The sequence below is a fragment of the Geotrypetes seraphini genome, chromosome 1, assembly GCF_902459505.1.
Source record: "Geotrypetes seraphini chromosome 1, aGeoSer1.1, whole genome shotgun sequence".
Classification (NCBI taxonomy): domain Eukaryota; kingdom Metazoa; phylum Chordata; class Amphibia; order Gymnophiona; family Dermophiidae; genus Geotrypetes; species Geotrypetes seraphini.
Window position 1 is genome coordinate 525,411,161 of NC_047084.1, and position 20,011 is coordinate 525,431,171.

Below are 20,011 nucleotides of genomic sequence, written 5' to 3' on the forward strand. Positions count from 1 at the left end.
CTTGAGTCCATTAGATTCAAGGCCCTCCTTAACATATAATGCTACCCCTCCACTGATTTGATCCACCCTATCACTACAATATAGCTTGTACCCTGGTATGACAGTGCCCCATTGGTTATTTTCCTTCCACCAGGTCTCAGATATCTATTAGAATATATTGCACTAAATGAAAAGATAGATATAACTTTCTCATCTTGTTAGGCTTCTGGAATTTGCATATAGACATTTCAAACAGTGTTTTGTCATTTCTATTTACAATTTGCTCAGCAGTGGATCCGTGCAGCCATCTCTGCTGCCTATATAGCGGCAGGGAAAGAGCCCCCCCCTTCAGGTTGTGGGCTTATTCTACCAGAGGGGTGTCCAGTCCTTAAGAAAAGTCTTCAGGGCTGCTACTTGGTCTTCCATGCACACCTTTACCAAGTTTTACCGGATTGATGTGCTTTTCCCACCCTGATGTTTTTCGGGACTGCTCTGTTACCTCCTAGTGGTCCCAGAATAAAGGGGAATTGTACAAGAACAAAAGATTAGGTTCTTACCTTTGCTAATTTTCTTTCTTGTAAATCCTCCTTTTATTCCGGGAACTCGCTCTGTCTGTTTGATTCACTGATCGATTGCCTGTCTGTACTGGTAAGCTGGATTTCAGTTTCAGACCAGCCTTTCTAAGAGTATAAGCTGTGTTGATATAGCATTATATTAAGGGAGGGTCCCTGGATTAGCGCCCCCTTCTGACTACAGGCTGTGTCTCCCTATAGCACTGTTTTTGTCGTAGGTTCTAATGTTTCATAAACTGTTTTATAGTTTTCATTGTTGCTGTTTAGCATATGTTAATATGAGCAGAATTGATTTGTTTGGCAGGGAGTTCCCTGTTTCCCTCTCTTGTTTTCTGTAGTTGTTCCTGGCTGCTTGAAGACTGACTGATGTCCAAGGGGCATGCTCCAGGATACGATAGCAGAGGGAGGAGTCAAAACTTCTATCATTTGAAGTTTCCTACTGCTCCTGGCGGGCCAGGTTGTACAAGGTGGTCCAGGAATAAAGGGAGGATTTACAAGAAAGAAGATTAGCAAAGGTAAGAACCTAATCTTTTGTTCTCTGTCCCTTAGTGGGCATGCACTCTTAAGTTTTTGTATTTGGGGCAATGAAGAATAAGTGACTTCCTCATGGTCAGTGCAGTGGGACTTGAACCTTCTTCCCCCAGTTCTTGGCCCACTGCACTAATCATTAGGCTGTATTTATGCAGTTTTGCCTGTGGTTCGGTAAGAAATCATAATTCATTTCTGCAAAACAGTTTTATATTTATTTTATTGTGCAGGTTCCAAAATGGTATCCTCTGCTCAGCAGCAAATATACAAAATTTAAGCCAGAGATGCAGATTGGTGTTACACTGGAAACTGATACAAAACCTCAAGCAGATGGATTTAAAGCAAAGGAGGCTCCTCCCAGGGAAGGGAAAGGTGAGCATGTTGCATATGGAAATGAGATTGAAAGTTATATAGACTGAAAAACTTGTCGAAAGACACCAACTTCCTATCCAAACTAGAGTTATTTAGCCGACTTCATCCTAAAACTTGTGTAATTTTTTCTTTGGGCTCCTTTTACAAAGGCGCGCTAGCGGTTTAACGCGCGTAATAGCGCGCGCTGCCCGCTACGCCTCCTCATGAGCAGGCAGTAGTTTTTGGCCAGCGCGGGGGTTAGCGCGTGATGAAAAATTGCGTGAGTTAACCCCGCTAGCACGCTATTTGTAAAAGGAGCCCCTTATGTCCAGTTTGGTACATTTCTTCTAGTTGTACATTTCTGAATGAATGCAAGCCATACATAAGTCGTTATCAAACTAAGTGATGGTTTGTGTTCCACACTGACCAAAATGTGTGGATTAGTAGGCTAGAAGTTTTTCTTATAACATGTAACGGCAGCTTCTTTAGCAACTCTCCAGACCAGCATAGGTTAATCTTACAAGCGGGTTATATCTCATCATGATCAGCAGGTGGAGACAGACAAAACTTTGGAACATATCATGTGACCCCCCACCCTCCCTAATTACCTCAGTCTTCTCTCCGTCTCCAGCAGGTGTGGTAAGGTTGTTGGAATTTGTTTAGGAATTTTTGTCCCATTTTTGGTGCCGGATTAAGCTTGGGTGGACCCTGTTTAGGGGTCTGTCTGACCTTGGGGGTGTCAAACCCAGCGGGTCTCGAGTGGGGTCTCTCTCCCCCTTTCTTCCACCTCCCCAACACTTTTTTAGATGTGCCTCAACGGTAAACCTTACTCCCTGGTGGTAAGGCATATTGTTTAGAGAGCTAGTAGAGTCTGTTCTGTGAAAAAATAAAAATCCTGAGGCAGTGCCGGTCTGAAGAAACATAGAAAATGGTGGCAGAAAAGGGCCATAGCCCATCGAGTCTGCCCATTCCAAGTATCCACCCCCCTGAATTTACTCCCTTAAAGATCCCACGTGAGCATCCCATTTTCTCTTAAAATCTGTCACGTTGCTGGCCTCAATCACCTGCAGTGGGAGTCTGTTCCAATGATCCACCACTCTTTCAGTGAAGAAGTACTTTCTGGAGTCGCTATGAAACTTCCCTCCCCTGATTTTCAGTGGATGCCCTCTGGTGGTCGAGGGTCCCACGAGACAGAAGATATTCTCTTCCGACTCAATGCGACCCGTGATGTACTTAAACGTTTCAATCATGTCTCCCCTCTCTCTTCGTTCCTCAAGTGAGTACAGCCGCAATTTGTTTAGTCTTTCTTCATATGTTAGATCCTTGAGCCCCAAGACCATCCTGGTGGCCATTCGCTGAACCGACTCGATCCTCAGCATATCCTTACGGTAGTGTGGTCTCCAGAATTGGACACAGTACTCCAAGTGAGGCCTCACCATGGATCTGTAAAACGGCATGATGACTTCAGGTCTCCTGCTGACAAAACCTCTACGGATACAACCCATCATTTCTCTTGCCCTGGAGGAAGCCTTCTCCACCTGATTGGCAGCTTTCATGTCATCGCTAATGATCACCCCTAAATCACGTTCTGCCGTGGTCGTCACCAAGGTCACACCATTTAGTGCATAAGATCTCTGCGGGTTTCTCTTGCCCAGGTGCATTACCTTGCATTTTTTAGTATTGAAGCCCAGCTGCCAAGTCGTTGACCATCATTCCAGCAGCAGTAGGTCCTGTGTCATATTGTCAGGTAACAAGCTTTTGCCTACTATATTGCAAATTTTGGCGTCGTCGGCGAACAGTGATACCTTTCCTCTAAGTCCTTGCGTCATATCTCTTATGAATAAGTTGAATAGAATCGGGCCCAAGACCGAGCCCTGCGGCACTCCACTGAGCACGTCCGACGCTTCTGATGGGGTACCGTTCACCACCACCCTCTGTAGTCTACCACTTAGCCAGTCCCCAACCCATGTAGTTGGAGTGTCTCCCAGTCCTGTCAATTTTAGTTTGTTCAATAATCTTCGGTGTGGGACGCTATCAAATGCTTTACTGAAGTCCAAATATACCACGTCCAGTGACTCTCCGGCATCCAGTTGTCTAGTAACCCAGTCAAAAAAGCTAATAAGATTGGATTGGCAGGATCTGCCCTGGGTGAACCCGTGTTGGTGGGGATCACGTAGGTTTTCCTCATCAAGGATTGTGTCAAGATTTCGTTTAATCAGTGTTTCCATAATCTTACACACTATAGACGTGAGACTCACTGGTCTGTAGTTTGCCGTCTCTGTCCTGCAGTCTTTTTTATGGAGTGGGATTACGTTGGCGGTTTTCCAGTCCAAGGGGACTTTTCCTGTGCGTAGGGAAAGATTGAAAAGCACAGATAATGGTTCCGCCAGGACTTCACTCAACTCCCTGAGCACCCTGGGGTGTAGGTTGTCCGGTCCCATGGCCTTGTTTACTTTGAGTTTCGATAGTTCGTTGTAGATGCTACTGGGCATAAATTCGAAGTCTTGAAACGGGTCTTTCTGGTTATCTCCCGTCTGAAGCTGTGGACCTTCTCCCGGTGCTTCACATGTGAAGACTGAGCAGAAGTATTCGTTTAGTAGTTCTGCCTTGGCAGAATCTGATTCTGCAAAGTTACCGTCTGATTGCTTCAGGCATTCAATCCCATCTTTGCTTCTCTTCCTGTCACTAATATAACTAAAAAAAGATTTATCACCTTTCTTAATGTTCCGTGCTAGCTTTTCTTCCATTCGGAGTTTGGCCTCTCTGACTACTTTTTTAACAGCTCTAGATCTGTCTAGATAGTCCTCTTTCACCTCCTGTCTTCCTAGATGTTTGTAGGTGATAAATGCTTCTTTTTTCTTTTTAACTAGGTCTGAAATTTCATTGCTGAACCATTGGGGTCTTTTGTTTCTCCTGCGTTTGCTTATTGTTCTTATGTGGCAAGTTGTTGCATCATGTAGGATGGACTTCAGATTCGACCACATATCCTCCACATTGTCCGCTTTTGCATGCTTATGTAGCTCTTGATGGACAAAAACTCCCATGCGGTTGAAGTCTGTGCCTCTAAAGTTGAGAACCCTCGTTGCTGTGTTTGACTTTGAGAAACCTTTCTTGAGGTTGAGCCATACCATATTATGGTCGCTGGAGGCCAGCGTATCACCTACCGAGACCTCTGAGACGTTGCTTTCCCTTTAAATATGCTGTAAATTTCTGTATTTTTCAACTAACCGGCACTTTTCTTTCAGCTAAGTCATGTATAGAGCAATTGAGCACTTCTCAGGGGGAGATGTGCACAATTTGGTCCAGACGTGAAGCACTCATGACCGGCCTGAAAACAGCTGTTCGGTGCGGTGTCCAGGGCTCCCCGCCGCTAGTGCCTCGCGAGCCGACAGAGCTTTGCAGGGAAGCCCAGTCTTTTCCTGCCATTCACGGAGGGATTTCCTCAGCCACCGCCAGTGTGGCAGGAGATTTCCTGTCAGCTGTTTTTTCTCTCAGCTGATGCCAGCTTTTGCCTGCTTTAGTGGATGGGGACAGTTCAGTCTTCTCAGCCACTACAGGCCCTGGAGGGGCTATTTTTGACATGTTTTTTGCTGTTTTTCCTCAGATAGCCTCTCCATCTTGTATTTAGCCTCAGGTGCCTTCTCCCAGTTTTGACATAACAGGGACAGGTTACAGCTGGGTCCCCTTCTGGGGCAGGGAGTCCATGGGGCTGCCAAAGTTTTTTTCCCTCCTCATTTTCATTTTTGCTTTGTGTAAAGCATATTTTATGGTGGCCTGGGGTCCTACTTGTGTCCAGGAGGTCTCGGGGGGAGGGGGGTGTTGTTCCTTCCGCGCCCCCTGATGTTTTGACCCCTTAATTATTTTTGTGTTCCCCCTCCTCTCTCGTCCAGGTGCACGCATAAGGCCTCGGACGAGGACTTGTTGTCTGAGGAGAGTTTTAACTAATGCATGAGAACCTGGACCCTTGGGGAGACCTCCATGATCCTCTCGAGGGACGGCCGCTGGTACCGGGGACTTGTTTTTTCCATCTATGAGCGAGGAGGCGTTTGAGGTGTGCTTTTTTTAGCGGGACAAGCTCTCATATCTCATTCAACAGATCTCCTTGGTGTTGCGCTTTGAGGAGCCACCGCCTGCGACCCTGAGTGTGGAGGACCCTTTTCTGTGGGGGATTTCCTCTGTTTCCCACTCTTGGCCAATACATCTGTTTTTTCTGGATATTATCCTGGCAGAGTGGACTTCACTGGAGGCATCTTTTCGATTTGTGCGCTCCATGGCTTGTTTGTATCCCATCCCGGTGGGGTATAGGACTACCTTAAAGTCGCCAGTGATGCTTCTTCAGTCAGTATTGACTAAGTATATGTATTTCAGTATTACTTGTACCATTTTTGGTTGTATAGAAATAATAAATTAAAAAAAAAAAAAAATTTGCCAGTGATGGACGCGGTGGTCTCAGCTATAGCTACGTTACATACTGTGCCCGTCGATAGCAGTTCTGTCTTAACAGACTCTGAGGAACGTAAGTTGGAGACCATTCTTGGGGGTCCAGGCAGCTATTTGTGTGGGACTGATGGCTTGGGCTGTGTTTCGGTGGGCCGAACGGGTCCTTGACAAGTGAGTCTGATGATCAGGAGATGGCGAAGATTCAGATGGCTGCCTCTTTCCTCTCAGATGCCCTCTATGACTTCTTTTTTTTTTTTTAATCTTTATTCATTTTTTCATCTTACAACAAGTGTATCAAGAAATAACATTTGAACTTAAAAACATCACTTGATATTATATTATAATCAACTTAAATTAATGAAATTATAACCCCCTCCCTCCTATCCCTCCCATATTGTATGCATTCACATATATTATACAATATAATCTTTCCTATTAATCCAAACATTTAATAAAGAATCGGAAACCCCCCCATCCCTATCCCATCATTTCAATTGTATTATTAAGGGAAAATGTTAACTACTCATTACAATAATCTGTTAATGGTCCCCAAATATCTCAAAATTTACTAAAATATCCTTTCTGTGTGGCTAATGTTCTTTCCATTTTATATAAGCTTCAAGTTTATTAAGTATTTGATTAGTCGCTTACTCAAATATCTAAGCGATGAACAAATCTTTCAATTTACAGATAATACAGGGGTTATAAAAAACAGATAAACACTGAACAAAACATTTTAAATTAATGACTAACAAAATAAACAGAAAAGGAAAACAAAGGGAAAGGCAGGTTAATTAAATACAATAATAATGATAGAAAGAAGGACGATAATGGTAAAAAACAATAGGAGGGAAATAAAAGAAGTAGCCTTATGAAAATAAGCGAAAATAAAGACATTAAAGAAGTAAATCAAGAGCCTTTGGATGTTACAGCCTTATTGGAATCCTCAGATAGGGAAGCAGCCATACCGGCAACTTTGCTTCTTTCAGTAGCTCTTACAATGGATAAAATATGGTTACTGAAACTATTCTTTAAAAATAAACATAAAGAATTTTTGGGACTGAAAGTTCAAATGTTTCCTGATTTGGCCAGAGATACACAGAAGCGGAGAAAAGAATTTCTTCTAATGAGACCAGCAGTTATAGCCCTGGGTGCAACTTTTTTCCTTCGGTATCCTTGTAAATGCGTAGTCTATTATAAGTTGCATAAATTTGTTTTCTTTGAACCATCTCAACTGACAACATTCCTATCACTGTCAAGACTGGAGAAAGCTCAAGATGGATAGAGATAGACGACTGTTAGCACAGTTTTACCTATAACTGTTTTTTCTTCCTTAATTGATTACCTTAATTCCGTTTATTTTTAATCTTGGATCCAAAATAGAGGACTTGAGTGAGATTAAAGATACAATTATTTCTTGTGTTATATTATGTTTAAAAATTTTATTTACCTCTTGAAATTTTGCTTTTCTGTACAAGTTTATACTTGATTGTTATATTGAAAACTCATAAATAAATAATAATAAAAAAAAAAGAAAATAAGCGAAAATAGGCTGGGACTCCTAAATATAATAAGCATCTTTGAAAAGAAAGCTATTAAGTTTACTTTTAAATTTATCTAAGTTCTTTTCTTCTCTGAGATAAATAGGGAGGGAGTTCCAAGTTTGAGGAGCTGTAACAGAGAAGATAAAGTGCCGCCGTGTATTAATAACTTTAAGTGAGGGCGTAACTAATAGATGTTGGTCAATAGATCTCAATGAACTGATTGGGGTATTAGGGATCAATAACTTGTAAATGAAAGCTGGGGTTTTATATAACAGGGATTTGAAAGTAAGTTGATTTAGTTTATATTGAATTCGATGCGCAACTGGAAGCCAGTGTGCTTTCTTAAGAAGAGGAGTGACGTGATCAAATTTCCTTGCGTTCATTATGAGTTTAATTGAGGTATTTTGAATGATCTGCAAATGTCTAATTTCTTTTTGAGCTATTCCCATAAGTAAAGCATTATAATAATCAATTTTCGAAATAACCAGGGAATGAATTAGTATATTAAGACACTTTGGGCATAGAAATTTGGATAGTGAACGAATTTGGCGGAGTCTGTAAAAGGAAGATTTAACAATATTACTAATATGATTATGGTAAGTCATTTTTACATCGAAGACCACCCCTAAGATTTTGATATTACTTATTAGCTGTAAGGCGGTACCTTTAATCGAAATTGGAAAAGAAACTTTAGAACTATCTTTCCAAGGGAAAAGCATGATGTTTGATTTATTAACATTGAGGGCTAATCTGTTTGTGTCGAGCCACTGATGAATCTCCTCAAGTTTCCTGTTAATTTCTAATGTTTCTGCGAGGTTGGTGGGGTCAAGTGGATGCAAAAGCTGAATATCATCTGCATAAGCTGTAAAGCCAATATCTTGGCAGAGGGTCATAAGTGATGCAAGAAAAATATTAAACAAAAGTGGTAAAAGAATGGACCCCTGTGGAATACCATATGTTACTGAAAAACTTTCTGAAGTTGAGTTATTGAAGGATACATTTGAAGTGCGATTTTCAAAATAAGATTTAAGCCAGAGGAGAACCTGATCTGTAATGCCAATGGACTGTAATCTATCTATGAGAAGATTATGGTCAATCGTATCAAAACGCAGATGAAAGATCAAGGGAGATCAGAAGGACTGATGTATGGTGATCTAAAAAGTAAAGTATGGAAGTGGTTAAGCCAATCAGTGAATGTTCAGTGGAATGATACTGTCTAAAACCCGTTTGGTTAGGATGTAAAATGTTTGTTTTTTCTATGAACGTGGATACTTGATTAAATACCACCTTCTCAGTTAATTTTGCCAAGAAGGGGATATTTGCGATTGACCTGTAATTAGATTTTTCTTCAGAACTAATTTTTTGGTCTTTAATAATGGGTCGAATGACTGCTTCTTTCCATGCTGTAGGCCAGGGGTGCCCAATACGTCGATCGCGATCGACCGGTAGCTCAGGAAGGCAATGTGAGTCGATTGCAGAGCCCATCCCGGGCTCCATGATAGACTCGTATTGCTGTCCCGATCTACTGGGCCTATCAGCCATCCTCTCCCCGACGTCAAAGGCGCCGACGCCGGGCTTCCACTTTAGGCTGATTTTTGTCATTTCGGGGGGGAGGGGGGTGGCGCCAGCGGCGGCGGCAGCAGCAGCAGCATCAGCAGCCTGAAAAAGAAATCATCCTGGCCGGGGTCGGTGTCTTCCAGCAGCCTTCCTATCTGGCCCTCTCCCTTCTACCTGCTTCCGGCCACACCCCCTGCTCTGCGGCTCTCTTCGGCAACTCAGCAGCAGTGATCGACACAAGCTTCTGACGTCGGGGCCTACCCTCTGCGAGTCCCGCTTGTTTCAACTTCCTTTTTCCACAAAGGCGGGACTCGTAGAGGGAAGGCCTCGATGTCGGCAGCCTGTCTTGAACACCGCTGCTGACGAGTTGCTGTAGAGAGCCTCGGAGCAGGGGGTGTTGCCGGGTGTAGGTAGAAGGGAGAGGGCCAGATGCAGGACTCGTGGGTGAGGGAGGAGAAGAGAGAGAGAAAGAGAGAGGGGAGAGAAACAAAAGGAAATATTTCATACTGGGTGGGCCGGAGTGGAGGGAGAGTGGAAAGATTCTGGCTACAGGATACAGTAACAAAGGAAAAGGGGGGAAAGCTGAAAATGGAGATGGTGACACAAAGAAGAGAAAGGGTAAGCAGGACCTACTGAATAAGGATAGAGATACAGAGGGGACATGAAGAGGAGGTGAAATAGAGACATAGAAGTAATGCTGAAAAAGTGTGTGGGGGGGAAGAGATAAAGACATTGAAAGGGCAAATGGTGAACATGGGGTAAAGACAAGGACAGAGACAAACGAAGATTCTGAAAAAGTGGTGAGATAGGGATATAGGTGAGATGGATACAAAGAAGGGTGATGCTGGAAAATAGGTGGAATGGTAATTCTGACAGACACAGAAGGGAAATGCTGGATCAAGGAGAGATGGGGCTCAGGCTGGATGGAATGGGGAAAAATGCCTTGTTGGCCCGGAACTTCCTCTCCTACGTCAGAATTGACGTCAGGGAGTGGAATGCTGGACAGCGCGATGCTTCTGCAGGAAAGCTTGGGACGGCGGTGGCTTGGGGGCTGTTCTCCGATGGCGGTGGCAGCAAACCAAGTGGCTTGGGGGAGGGCACGGAGAAAGAAAGAAAGGGGGCAGACAGGGAGACAGAAAGAAGGGGGAACAGGGAGACAGAAAGAAGGGGGAACAGGGAGACAGAAAGAAGGGGGAACAGGGAGACAGAAAGAAGGGGGAACAGGGAGACAGAAAGAAGGGGGAACAGGGAGACAGAAAGAAGGGGGAACAGGGAGACAGAAAGAAGGGGAGGCAGGGAGACAGAAAGAAGGGGAGGCAGGGAGACAGAAAGAAAGGGAGGCAGGGAGACAGAAAGAAAGGGAGGCAGGGAGACCGAAAGAAAAAGTTGGGGGAGAGAATGAGGTCTGGAGGAGAGGAAACGTACAGGAGGCTGAAAGAAAGGAAGAAAGAAGAAAGTGCAACCAGGGAATCATGAAATCACAAAACAGCAAAGGTAGGAAAAATGATTTTATTTTCAATTTAGTGATCAAAATGTGTCTGTTTTGAGAATTTATATCTGCTGTCTATATTTTGCACTATGGCTCCCTTTCACTAAACCGCAATAGCGTTTTTTAGCGCAGGGAGCCTATGAGCATTAAGAGCAGCACGAGGCATTCAGCGTAACTCCCTGTGCTAAAACCTACTATCATGGTTTAGTAAAAAGGGAGGGGGTGTATTTGTCTATTTTTGTATTTTGTTACTGAGATGACATTGCATAGAGTCATCTGCCGTGACCTCTTTGAAAAAACCCACAACATGAATAATTAACATTTTCTCTGCCTTTCAGTGTGCTTTGTGTTTTTTAAAAAATTTTATTGTTGGTAGATCATTTTGACTTAGTCATTATAAAAGTAGCTCGCAAGCCCATAAAGTGTGGGCACCCCTGCTGTAGGCATTACGCTTTTTTGAAGACTTTCTTGAATTACTGCAAGGAAGAAGGGCCCGAAAATGGTAAAATAGCGTTTGAGAATAAAAGGGGGGATAGAATCCACTTGAGAGCCCTTGGTATTAATGGTTTTGATAAGGGATTCAATCTCTGAAAGATTTGGTAAATTAAATTGGGAACATTTTGAGGATAGTGAGAATCTTGAATCAGTTTGATCCTGATCTGAAATGGCATATAAATTCATATTAAAATTTTTCCTAATACTGCTAACCTTCTCTATGACATAAAGAATTCCACCAAAAACTGTAATTTAATCTGCTCCAATTTTTCCAATTAAATGTAATCTGTTGAATGGCAACTTCTGTCAGAATAAGTAAAAGCTTATTGTTTTTTGAAGAAATCTGACTCTTCATTCTTATTGACATGCCAAATAAAATAGTATCATATGTTAAAGCCACCGGATTTTCTAATAACCTATTTATTTGGCCCCATATTGATTTTCAAAAAGCCAAAATAAATGGACAATAGAATAATAGATGATCTAAAGTCCCAGCTTCGAGATGACAATGCCAACATCTATTAGACTTTGGAAAAACGAACAGGGGTCCAAAATGCTCTATATAACAGAAAAAACCAAGTTTGTCTCATAGGAGCAGATACTGTACATCTCATCCTTCAAGACCAAATTCGTGGCCATTGAGATGCAGTAATTGGATGCTTAATCTCAATACTCCAAATGTCCCGAAGACCAGTTTTTGGTTTTTTATTTCTTGCGGACGTCTGCCAAATCCATGGCTGCGGTGTCAGACATTAGAGATATTTGAATCTGAAAAAAAACTGAAAATTTGCATATCTTCAGCTTCACTTGACTGTAAAAGCTCATATTGCAAATCTTGGAAGTACCTCATGGTACATGTGTGCTGGTAAAGTTGTACCCTCAGCTGACTTACCTACCAGCAGCAGTATGGAGCCAAACTTTGACAAAAATTTTCATTCATGAATTTTTTTTGCCTGCTTTGCTGACCTGTAGAAATGGAAGCACGTTCGCAAAAGATTTCAAACTTGGCACAGAAACTTGCCCCAAGGTGTTGTACCAAACTGCAAAATTTCAGACATAGTAACATAGTAGATGACGGCAGATAAAGACCCGAATGGTCCATCCAGTCTGCCCAACCTGATTCAATTTAAATTTTTTCTTCTTAGCTATTTCTAGGCAAGAATCCAAAGCTTTACCCTGTACTGTGCTTGGGTTCCAACTGCCGAAATCTCTGTTAAGACTTACTTCAGCCCATCTACACCCTCCCAGCCATTGAAGCCCTCCCCAGCCCATCCTCCACCAAACAGCCATATACAGACACAGACCGTGCAAGTCTGCCCAGTACCGGCCTTAGTTCAATATTTAATCTTATTTTCTGATTCTAGATCCTTTGTGTTCATCCCACGCTTCTTTGAACTCAGTCACAGTTTTACTCTCCACCACCTCTCTCTGGAGCGCATTCCAGGCATCCACCACCCTCTCCGTAAAGTAGAATTTCCTAACATTGCCTTTGAATCTACCACCCCTCAACCTCAAATTATGTCCTCTGGTTTTACCATTTTCCTTTCTCTGAAAAAAATTTTGTTCTACGTTAATACCCTTCAAGTATTTGAACGTCTGAATCATATCTCCCCTGTCTCTCCTTTCCTCTAGGGTATACATATTCAGGGCTTCCAGTCTCTCCTCATACGTCTTCTGGTGCAAGCCTCCTATCATTTTCGTCGCCCTCCTCTGGACCACCTCAAGTCTTCTTACGTCCTTCGCCAGATACGGTCTCCAAAATTGAACACAATACTCCAGGTGACCCCTTACCAATGACCTGTACAGGGGCATCAACACCTTCTTCCTTCTACTGACTAAGCCTCTCTTTATACAGCCCAGCATTCTTTTATCATATCTCCCCTCTCCCGCTTTTCCTCTAAAGCAGGGGTCCCCAACCCCTGGTCCATGGCCCACTAGCGGGCTGCAGCCATCTGACAGCCGGGGCGTGAGAGATTCTCCATCCCTCAGCAGAACCCCGCTGAGCGCTGACCTCCGTTCTGAAAAGCATCAGCGACAGCAGCACTGAACAGGCTGCTTCGCTGCCTTCCCCGGGGCCTTCCATCTGCCGCTGTGTCACTGATGATATCATTAGTGATGCGGCGGCAGAGGGAAGGCCCTGGCAGGGAAGGCAGCAAAGCAGCCTGTTTAGTGTTGTTGTTGCTGCTGCTGCTTTTCAGAATGGAGGATGGCAGTCGGAGAGTCATCGGTGTATTGCTGCGCATGGGGGATGGGAGGGAGAGATGGAAAGGTGCGTGGGGGGATGGGTTGGTGGGGTCATTGGGGTTCTGCTGCACGCGTGTCACTGTCTTCTATCGTCCCCAGATGGGATCGTTTGGTTGCAGAAAAACAAGCTCATGGCCCCCAATGATTCTGTATTATGGTAAATTGTATAATTTCTATTATGATATTATAACTTAATAATAATAGAAATGTAATATATATTGTGTATAAAACTGCCCTACGAACAGCTCTGAATCTTCCACCCCCACCCCCACCCCCAGTCCCTGGAAAGATTTGCTTCTATAAAAACGTTCCTTGGTGTCAAAAAGGTTAGGGACCACTGCTGTAAAGTATACATATTGAGATCTTTAAGTCTGTCCATATACGCCTTATGATGAAGACCATGCACCATCTCTGAACCGACTCCATCCTATTTATATCGGCCCTTCTCCAGTCCTCCAGTACCACTCCCGACTCTATAGAAGCATTGAAAAAGTCAGTCGGTGCAGCCACCAGGACTTCCCTAAGTTCCTTCAGCACACTTGGATGTACACCATCCGGCCCCATTGCTTTGTCTAACTTTTAATTTAGCTAGTTCCTCATGAACACAACCCTCTGAAAAACGATAAGGATCTACCACTTCACCATCCCCATTCGCATTTATCTTCTGTGGTCCTGCTCCTGGATCTTCAACCATGACTACAATTCAGCTTTTTCTTTATCAGCTTCTTCATATTTCTCCCCTTCAGTTTTGAGTCTCGCATTTCCACTTTTGTATTTCTTCCATTCACTGATATATCTAAAAAATGTTTTGTCTCCCCGTTTTACCATGTCAGCTATTTTTTCCTCCATTTATATCTTTGCTTTCCTGACTTCTTGCCCAGCCTTTCAAGTTTTTTCAGATATTTTTGCCTGTCTTCCTCTTTCTGCGATCTTTTGTAGTTTATGAAAGCTAACCTCTTATGCCTTACCTTCTCAGCTACTACTTTTGAGAACCAACGCTGCGTACTTTTACTTACATGCCTCACAAAAAGATTTGTTGTTCTTACAATAACACCTTTCAGTTTTGCCCACTGCATTTCTACTCCTTCCAGATGTTACTATCCAGACAACAATTCCTTGTTGTAAGCCCCCAACCAAACAAAGTTAGTTTTTTAAAAAATCTAGAAACTTTACTTTTGAATGAGCTTTCTCTATACCTGTCTTAATATTAAACCGTACCATGCAGTGATCACTGGATGCTAGATGATCACCCACTGTTACATCAGAAACACTTTACCCGTTTGTAAGCACTAAGTCCAGCATGACCCCATCCCTCATGGGTTCCATTACCAACTGCTGGAACAGTTCGCGTTGTAGAGAATCCAGGATCTCCCTACTTCTAGAAGACCCTGCAATAGGGATATCCCAATCAACATCCGGCATGTTAAAATCACTTAATAGTAAAACTTCCCCTTTTTCAGATATGTACTGAATGTCTACTATTAAATATCTATCCACTTCTTCTGTCTGTGAAGGAGGCCTGTATGTCACACCTATGTAAATATATTTACCATTCCTTAGGGAGAAGAGTACAGGGAAGGGGAGGAAGGAAAGATTCTGGTATGGGGAGGGGAGCAATGAGAGGAAGGAAAATGTGCTGGCACATGGGGAGGGGAGGGTTAGAAGGTAAGATTTTTCTTTTTGAGGATGATACCAAGATTTGTAACAGAGTGGACACCCAGAAGCAGTGGAAAACATGAAATAGAATCTGCAAAAATTAGAAGAATGGTCTAATGGCAACTAAAATTCAATACAAAGACATGCGGAGCAATGCATTTGGGGTGTAGAAATCCGAGGGAGACATATGTGCTGGGAGGTGAGAAGCTGATATGCTTGAAAGAGGAGAGGGACCTTGGGGTAATGATGGCTGAGGATCTGAAGGCGACAAAGCAGTGTGAGAAGGTGGAAGCTGTAGCCAGAAGAATGTTGGGCTATATTGAGAGTGGTGTAACCAGCAGAATAAAGGAGGTGTTTATGCCCCTGTACAGGTCGTTGGTGAGGCCCCACTTGGAGTATTGTGTTCAGTTTTGGAGGCCATAATCTGGCGAAGGATATAAGAAGACTTGAAGCAGTCCAGAGAAAGGTGATGAAAATGGTAGGGGGTTTGTGTCAAAAGACTTAGGAGAGAGGAGGGACACAGGATATAGGATAGAGACATTTAAATACTCGAAAGGAATTAATATAGAACCATATCTTTTCCAGAGAAGGGAAAATGGTAAAACCTAGAGGTCATAAATAGAGATTGTAGGGTGGTAGACTTAGGAGTTATGTTGGAAAATTCTTCTTCATGGAGAGGGTGGTAGATACCTGGAATGCCCTCCCAAGAGAGGTGGTGGAGAGGAAAACTGACTGAATTCAAAAAGTGTGGGATGAACACAGGGGGATCTATAATTAGAAAATGAATGGTATAAATTGATAACTAAGGCCAGTACCATATGTGTTCTTTATATGGCAACTCTAGTTTAGAATGGGCTGGGGAGGGCTTTAATGGGAATTATAGTAATTTGGAACATGAGGATTGTGCTGGGCAGATTCTATGGTCTGTATCTCGCAAACAAAGAGATGGTTTGGATAGGCTGGAATGAGCTTCGACAGCAACTCCAATAGCTGGAACCTAAAGACAGTATTGGGCAGATTTTATGGTTTAATGGCCCAGAAATAACTAAGAAAAAAAGACAATTTAATGTAATTATGAATTTACTAGTGTTTTAGCCCGTTACATTCGTTACAGTAACGGGTGCTAGAATAGCCCCACCTATACCCTGACCCTAACTCTGACCCCGCCCATGCCCCGCCTCTATCATGCCCGGACCCTGCCTCCCACTGATCCCAGTCCCACCACCTTACCTTTCACCATTTCCGTTGTACCCTTTTGGCCCTCCTGACAGGGTCTTTACTTACCCGAGGCGGCAGCAGCAGTCCTGATGTACCAACCTTTCCTCCCTCAGTGCCCCAAAGCAGCAGTGGTCCTACCATTTCCATCTCTCCCTTTCCCCCTTTCACACCCTCTACCATCTTTCTCTGATCCTGTTTCACCTCTTTTGCCATCTTTCCTTTTCCTTCCCCAAGACCATCTCTCTCTCCTGCCCCCTCCACACTCCCTGAAGTCTATCTCTCCATATCCCCTACCATCTCTCCTGGTCCCCCTAGTAGCCCCTCTGTCCTTCTCATCCATCTGTCTGTCTCTCTCTCCTCACCTCCTGCCTCTGCGGAGCTCTCACAGCTCCTCCTTGTCCTCCTCCAGCCAGGCTTCAGCCATCTTCCGCCGCGGCCTTCAGCCGCCGACAGCCGCCGTGGCCGACATCCGCCTCTGGGGATTCTCGCGCATGCACACTTCTACCTGCGGTGCCCTACAGCGCACAGAAAATGGGAGCATGCAGGTGGGAGTGCGCATGCGCGCTTAGGGCTTTATTATATTAGATAATGCATGTAAATATTGGTCAGATTGGATGGGCCGTTCAGGTCCTTATCTGCTGTCATTTACTACTACTGTAGGTGTGTTAACGTTAACCATTGTAAGAGAAAGCTTGGGTAAGTATCCTAATTCCCACTCACCATAAGATACCCGTGTCTATCCTTTCATTCTCTGTGCAAGAAACTCCCCAATCCCTTTATGTCCTGTCTGTCCATATTAGATTGGAAGCTCTTCTGAGTAGGGACTGTCTATTCCTTAAATCGCAGGTTACACCGGCGTGACCTATTCTCAAGATCCTCCACCTGTGCCTGTAGTTCCTGCAGCTCAGATGTTAAATGGCCTGTGGATTCCTGGACCCCAGTAACTGTGGCAGACAGAGCCTCCACGTGCTCTTCAGAGGCTAACACTCTGGCTCCCAACTCCCCCACATCCGCACGGAGCTCCGCCAGGGCAGCTTTCACATCCACTCTCACTCCTACCATTTCGTCCTTCAGGTCCTGGAACCACGTTTGAAAAGACTTGTGCACCGTCTCACTGAGCTCACCCGAGATCGCCAAAGTCCCAGCTTCAATCATCTCTGTCGGCGCCGACGGCCCCGCGGCCATTTTAAGCGCGTCTCCTGCACTCCCCTGTGCCTCACTCGCTGTTTTCTCTCCTCCTTCGCCAAAATATTTAAATTTATCTAGTTTCTTCCGCGTCGCCATGGCTTCACCCGCGAACCGCGATCTTGATAATGAGCGCGTTTTAGCGCTGGAAGCTGAAAAAGCTCTTTTTCTCACCGGCCCCTACGGAGCTCCCGATTCAGGCAGCCATGCGCTGGGATGACGTCACTTCCCCCTCGGGACTGTCTATTCCATGTTAAATGTACAGCACTGTACACATCTTTCAGCGCTATAGAAATGATTAGTAGTAGTAGTAGAAGTATGTTGGGAGGCAGAATGAGGGAAATGATTAATGGCAGAAGAAAGGAAGTACAAAATAAGAAAGAAAAAGGAGCAAGACATATAGGTATATTGGAAATAGGATGGGAGGAAGTATGAGAGACTGAAAAATGTGAATGCAGGGAAAATGGCTCCACTTTTTTTTTTTTTTTTTTTTCTTCTACCTTTTGCATTTGCCTATGACTACCATAACAGAAAGCACTTCTATTTGAAAAAGAAAATGAGCATACTTTAACCTTAAATTAATTCTACATTTAATGTAGAGAAACAGGCTTGCAATTGGAGATAGATATGGAATGCATTTTCTTTGTCAAGAATGCAATTGAACTGAAATTTTACATTTAATTTTATTACATATCTTTCATCTTAGAATCCAAATTGTTAATACAGATGAGAGCCAGGATGATCTTCTTGAAAAGACAATTTTTTGGGTTGCCAGAATAAGTCAAATAAGTTTATTTTTCCTTTTTAGCGCCTGCTGGATTATCTGGTCTGGACTCTAAAAATCTTGTGCCTGTCCTAAACGAAGCAGAAGGCTATCACCAGATTGGACAGACTGGCAACTGTAGAGACAACTTTGTTTTGTCAGTCACTGTGGCCTTTGCCACACACTTGGAACAGGTAAACACAAGAGAGCCTGACTTTCCAGGAAGCTGTTGTGAAGGACTTGCATCAACTATTTTGTTTGTTTATTTGTTTTTTTAACTTTAAATTTTTTTATTGAGTTTAAACAATACAGATCATCGCAAAAATCTCACAATATTCACCATCGACATCAACAATGAGAAAACATCAAACAACCACTGAAGAAAACAGTGTAACAACAAAGAAAGCTTAATTCACTATCCCAAATTCCCGCCCTCCCCCCACCCCCACCCCCCCTCCTGCGAAGGATAACAACAGGAGCAATTATTCACCTAGCCCTTCAAACATGTAATTTTTAAAGAACAATGTTTCAGGTTTTCATTGATTGTGCATAATATCATCTACGTTTAGCCACATATAGTTCCATTTTCCCCATCAAAGACAATGTCACCTTCCATCCACTCAGGTCAGGAACCAAGGTCTGTTTCCAATACGCAGCTATGAGACATTTAATCGCTGCCAATCCCAAACGTAGTACCTTGGTTTGCCAGCCCCTCTCACAAATATTATGCATCCCCAATAGGCAAGTTTGAGGCATTAGAGCAAGGGGAACCCCCAGGGTGTTCTCCAAGAACCCCAGCACTGCCTAACTAACACTGGACACTCCCACCAGATATGCATAAAAGTGCCAAGTGCTACCTGACACCTCCAGCACATGGGAGTCGCCTGAGGGTACATCGTATGCAACTGTTCAGGAGTATAATACCGGCGACTCAACACTTTATATGCATTCTCCTTTATATGCACAGGAAGATGCTTTACCCACCTCTACACAAATGATCTCCCATTCTTTAGAGGTAAAAGTACAGTGTAGATCTCGCTCCCAATGACTACGAAACCCAAAAGTGGGTAATACCCGTCCCCTCAAATATTGGTAGATTACTGAGATAAGTCTTGGTACTCTCTGTAATGTTCCCCAAAGATGCGCCAGTTGCTCAGTTTCAACCAGGGGAATGGTGACCCATTCTCTAGCCATCATAAAGTGTGTTACTTGAAGATATGCCAAATAATCCCCAGCCCGCACCCTCGACTGATGTTGTAGGGCCTCAAATGATATCAAGGTCCCCAGAAGCAAAAAATCTACAAATATATGCAATCCCAAGGTTTCCCACCGTTTAAAAACAGGGTTAGTTCTACCCACTCCAAATTCTGATTCTTCCCGTAAGGATGCCAATGTGGCAGTCCCCCTCCCCTCATTACAGATCTGTTTAGTTTTAGCCCATAATGTAATTAAATGGATTGTCCGTTTCCAAATCCCACTGACGAACCATCTGAGATGACCAGAGTTTAGCATCCAATTGATCCTGAGGGACAAAAAACTGTTCCAACTGGACTCCCCATTTATTTGCACCCAAATCCCACTCCAACAACGTCCGAAGCTGCGCCGCCTGATAATACCAATAAAGGTTAGGAACCCCTTTCTCTCCTCGAAGTCTATCGACCCACATCACTCACTGGGAAATCCTGGAAGCCCTGTCCTGCCAAATAAATTTCCAAAATTCAGCTTGCAACAATTTAAACATCCGATGTGGTATGGAGATAGGCAAAGTCTGAAATAGAAATAAAAATCTAGGTAAAATATTCATCTGAAGCACCGCTATGCCCCCCCCCCCCAAGAGAGCCAAAGTCTCCGCCATCGTTGAAGGTCCAAACGGACCTTCCAAATGAGCGGGCCATAGTTAACTGCATACAAATCGGTAAGCTCCGAGGGCAATATAATCCCCAAATATTTAAGGCGATGAGGAACCCATTTAAAAGGAAACATTCTCCGA

At 43.6% G+C, this 20,011-nt stretch overlaps 1 protein-coding gene across 1 annotated transcript in view; it reads left to right on the forward strand.

The window, feature by feature from the left end:
• CEP120 (centrosomal protein 120) overlaps window positions 1–20,011 on the forward strand; it is a 247,075-nt gene that overhangs the window by 31,331 nt on the left and 195,733 nt on the right. The window contains exons 4-5 of the mRNA XM_033929005.1: window positions 1,310–1,451; window positions 18,067–18,215. Of these exons, the coding sequence (XP_033784896.1) occupies window positions 1,310–1,451; window positions 18,067–18,215 (291 nt within the window). The remainder of the gene's footprint in view (window positions 1–1,309; window positions 1,452–18,066; window positions 18,216–20,011) is intronic.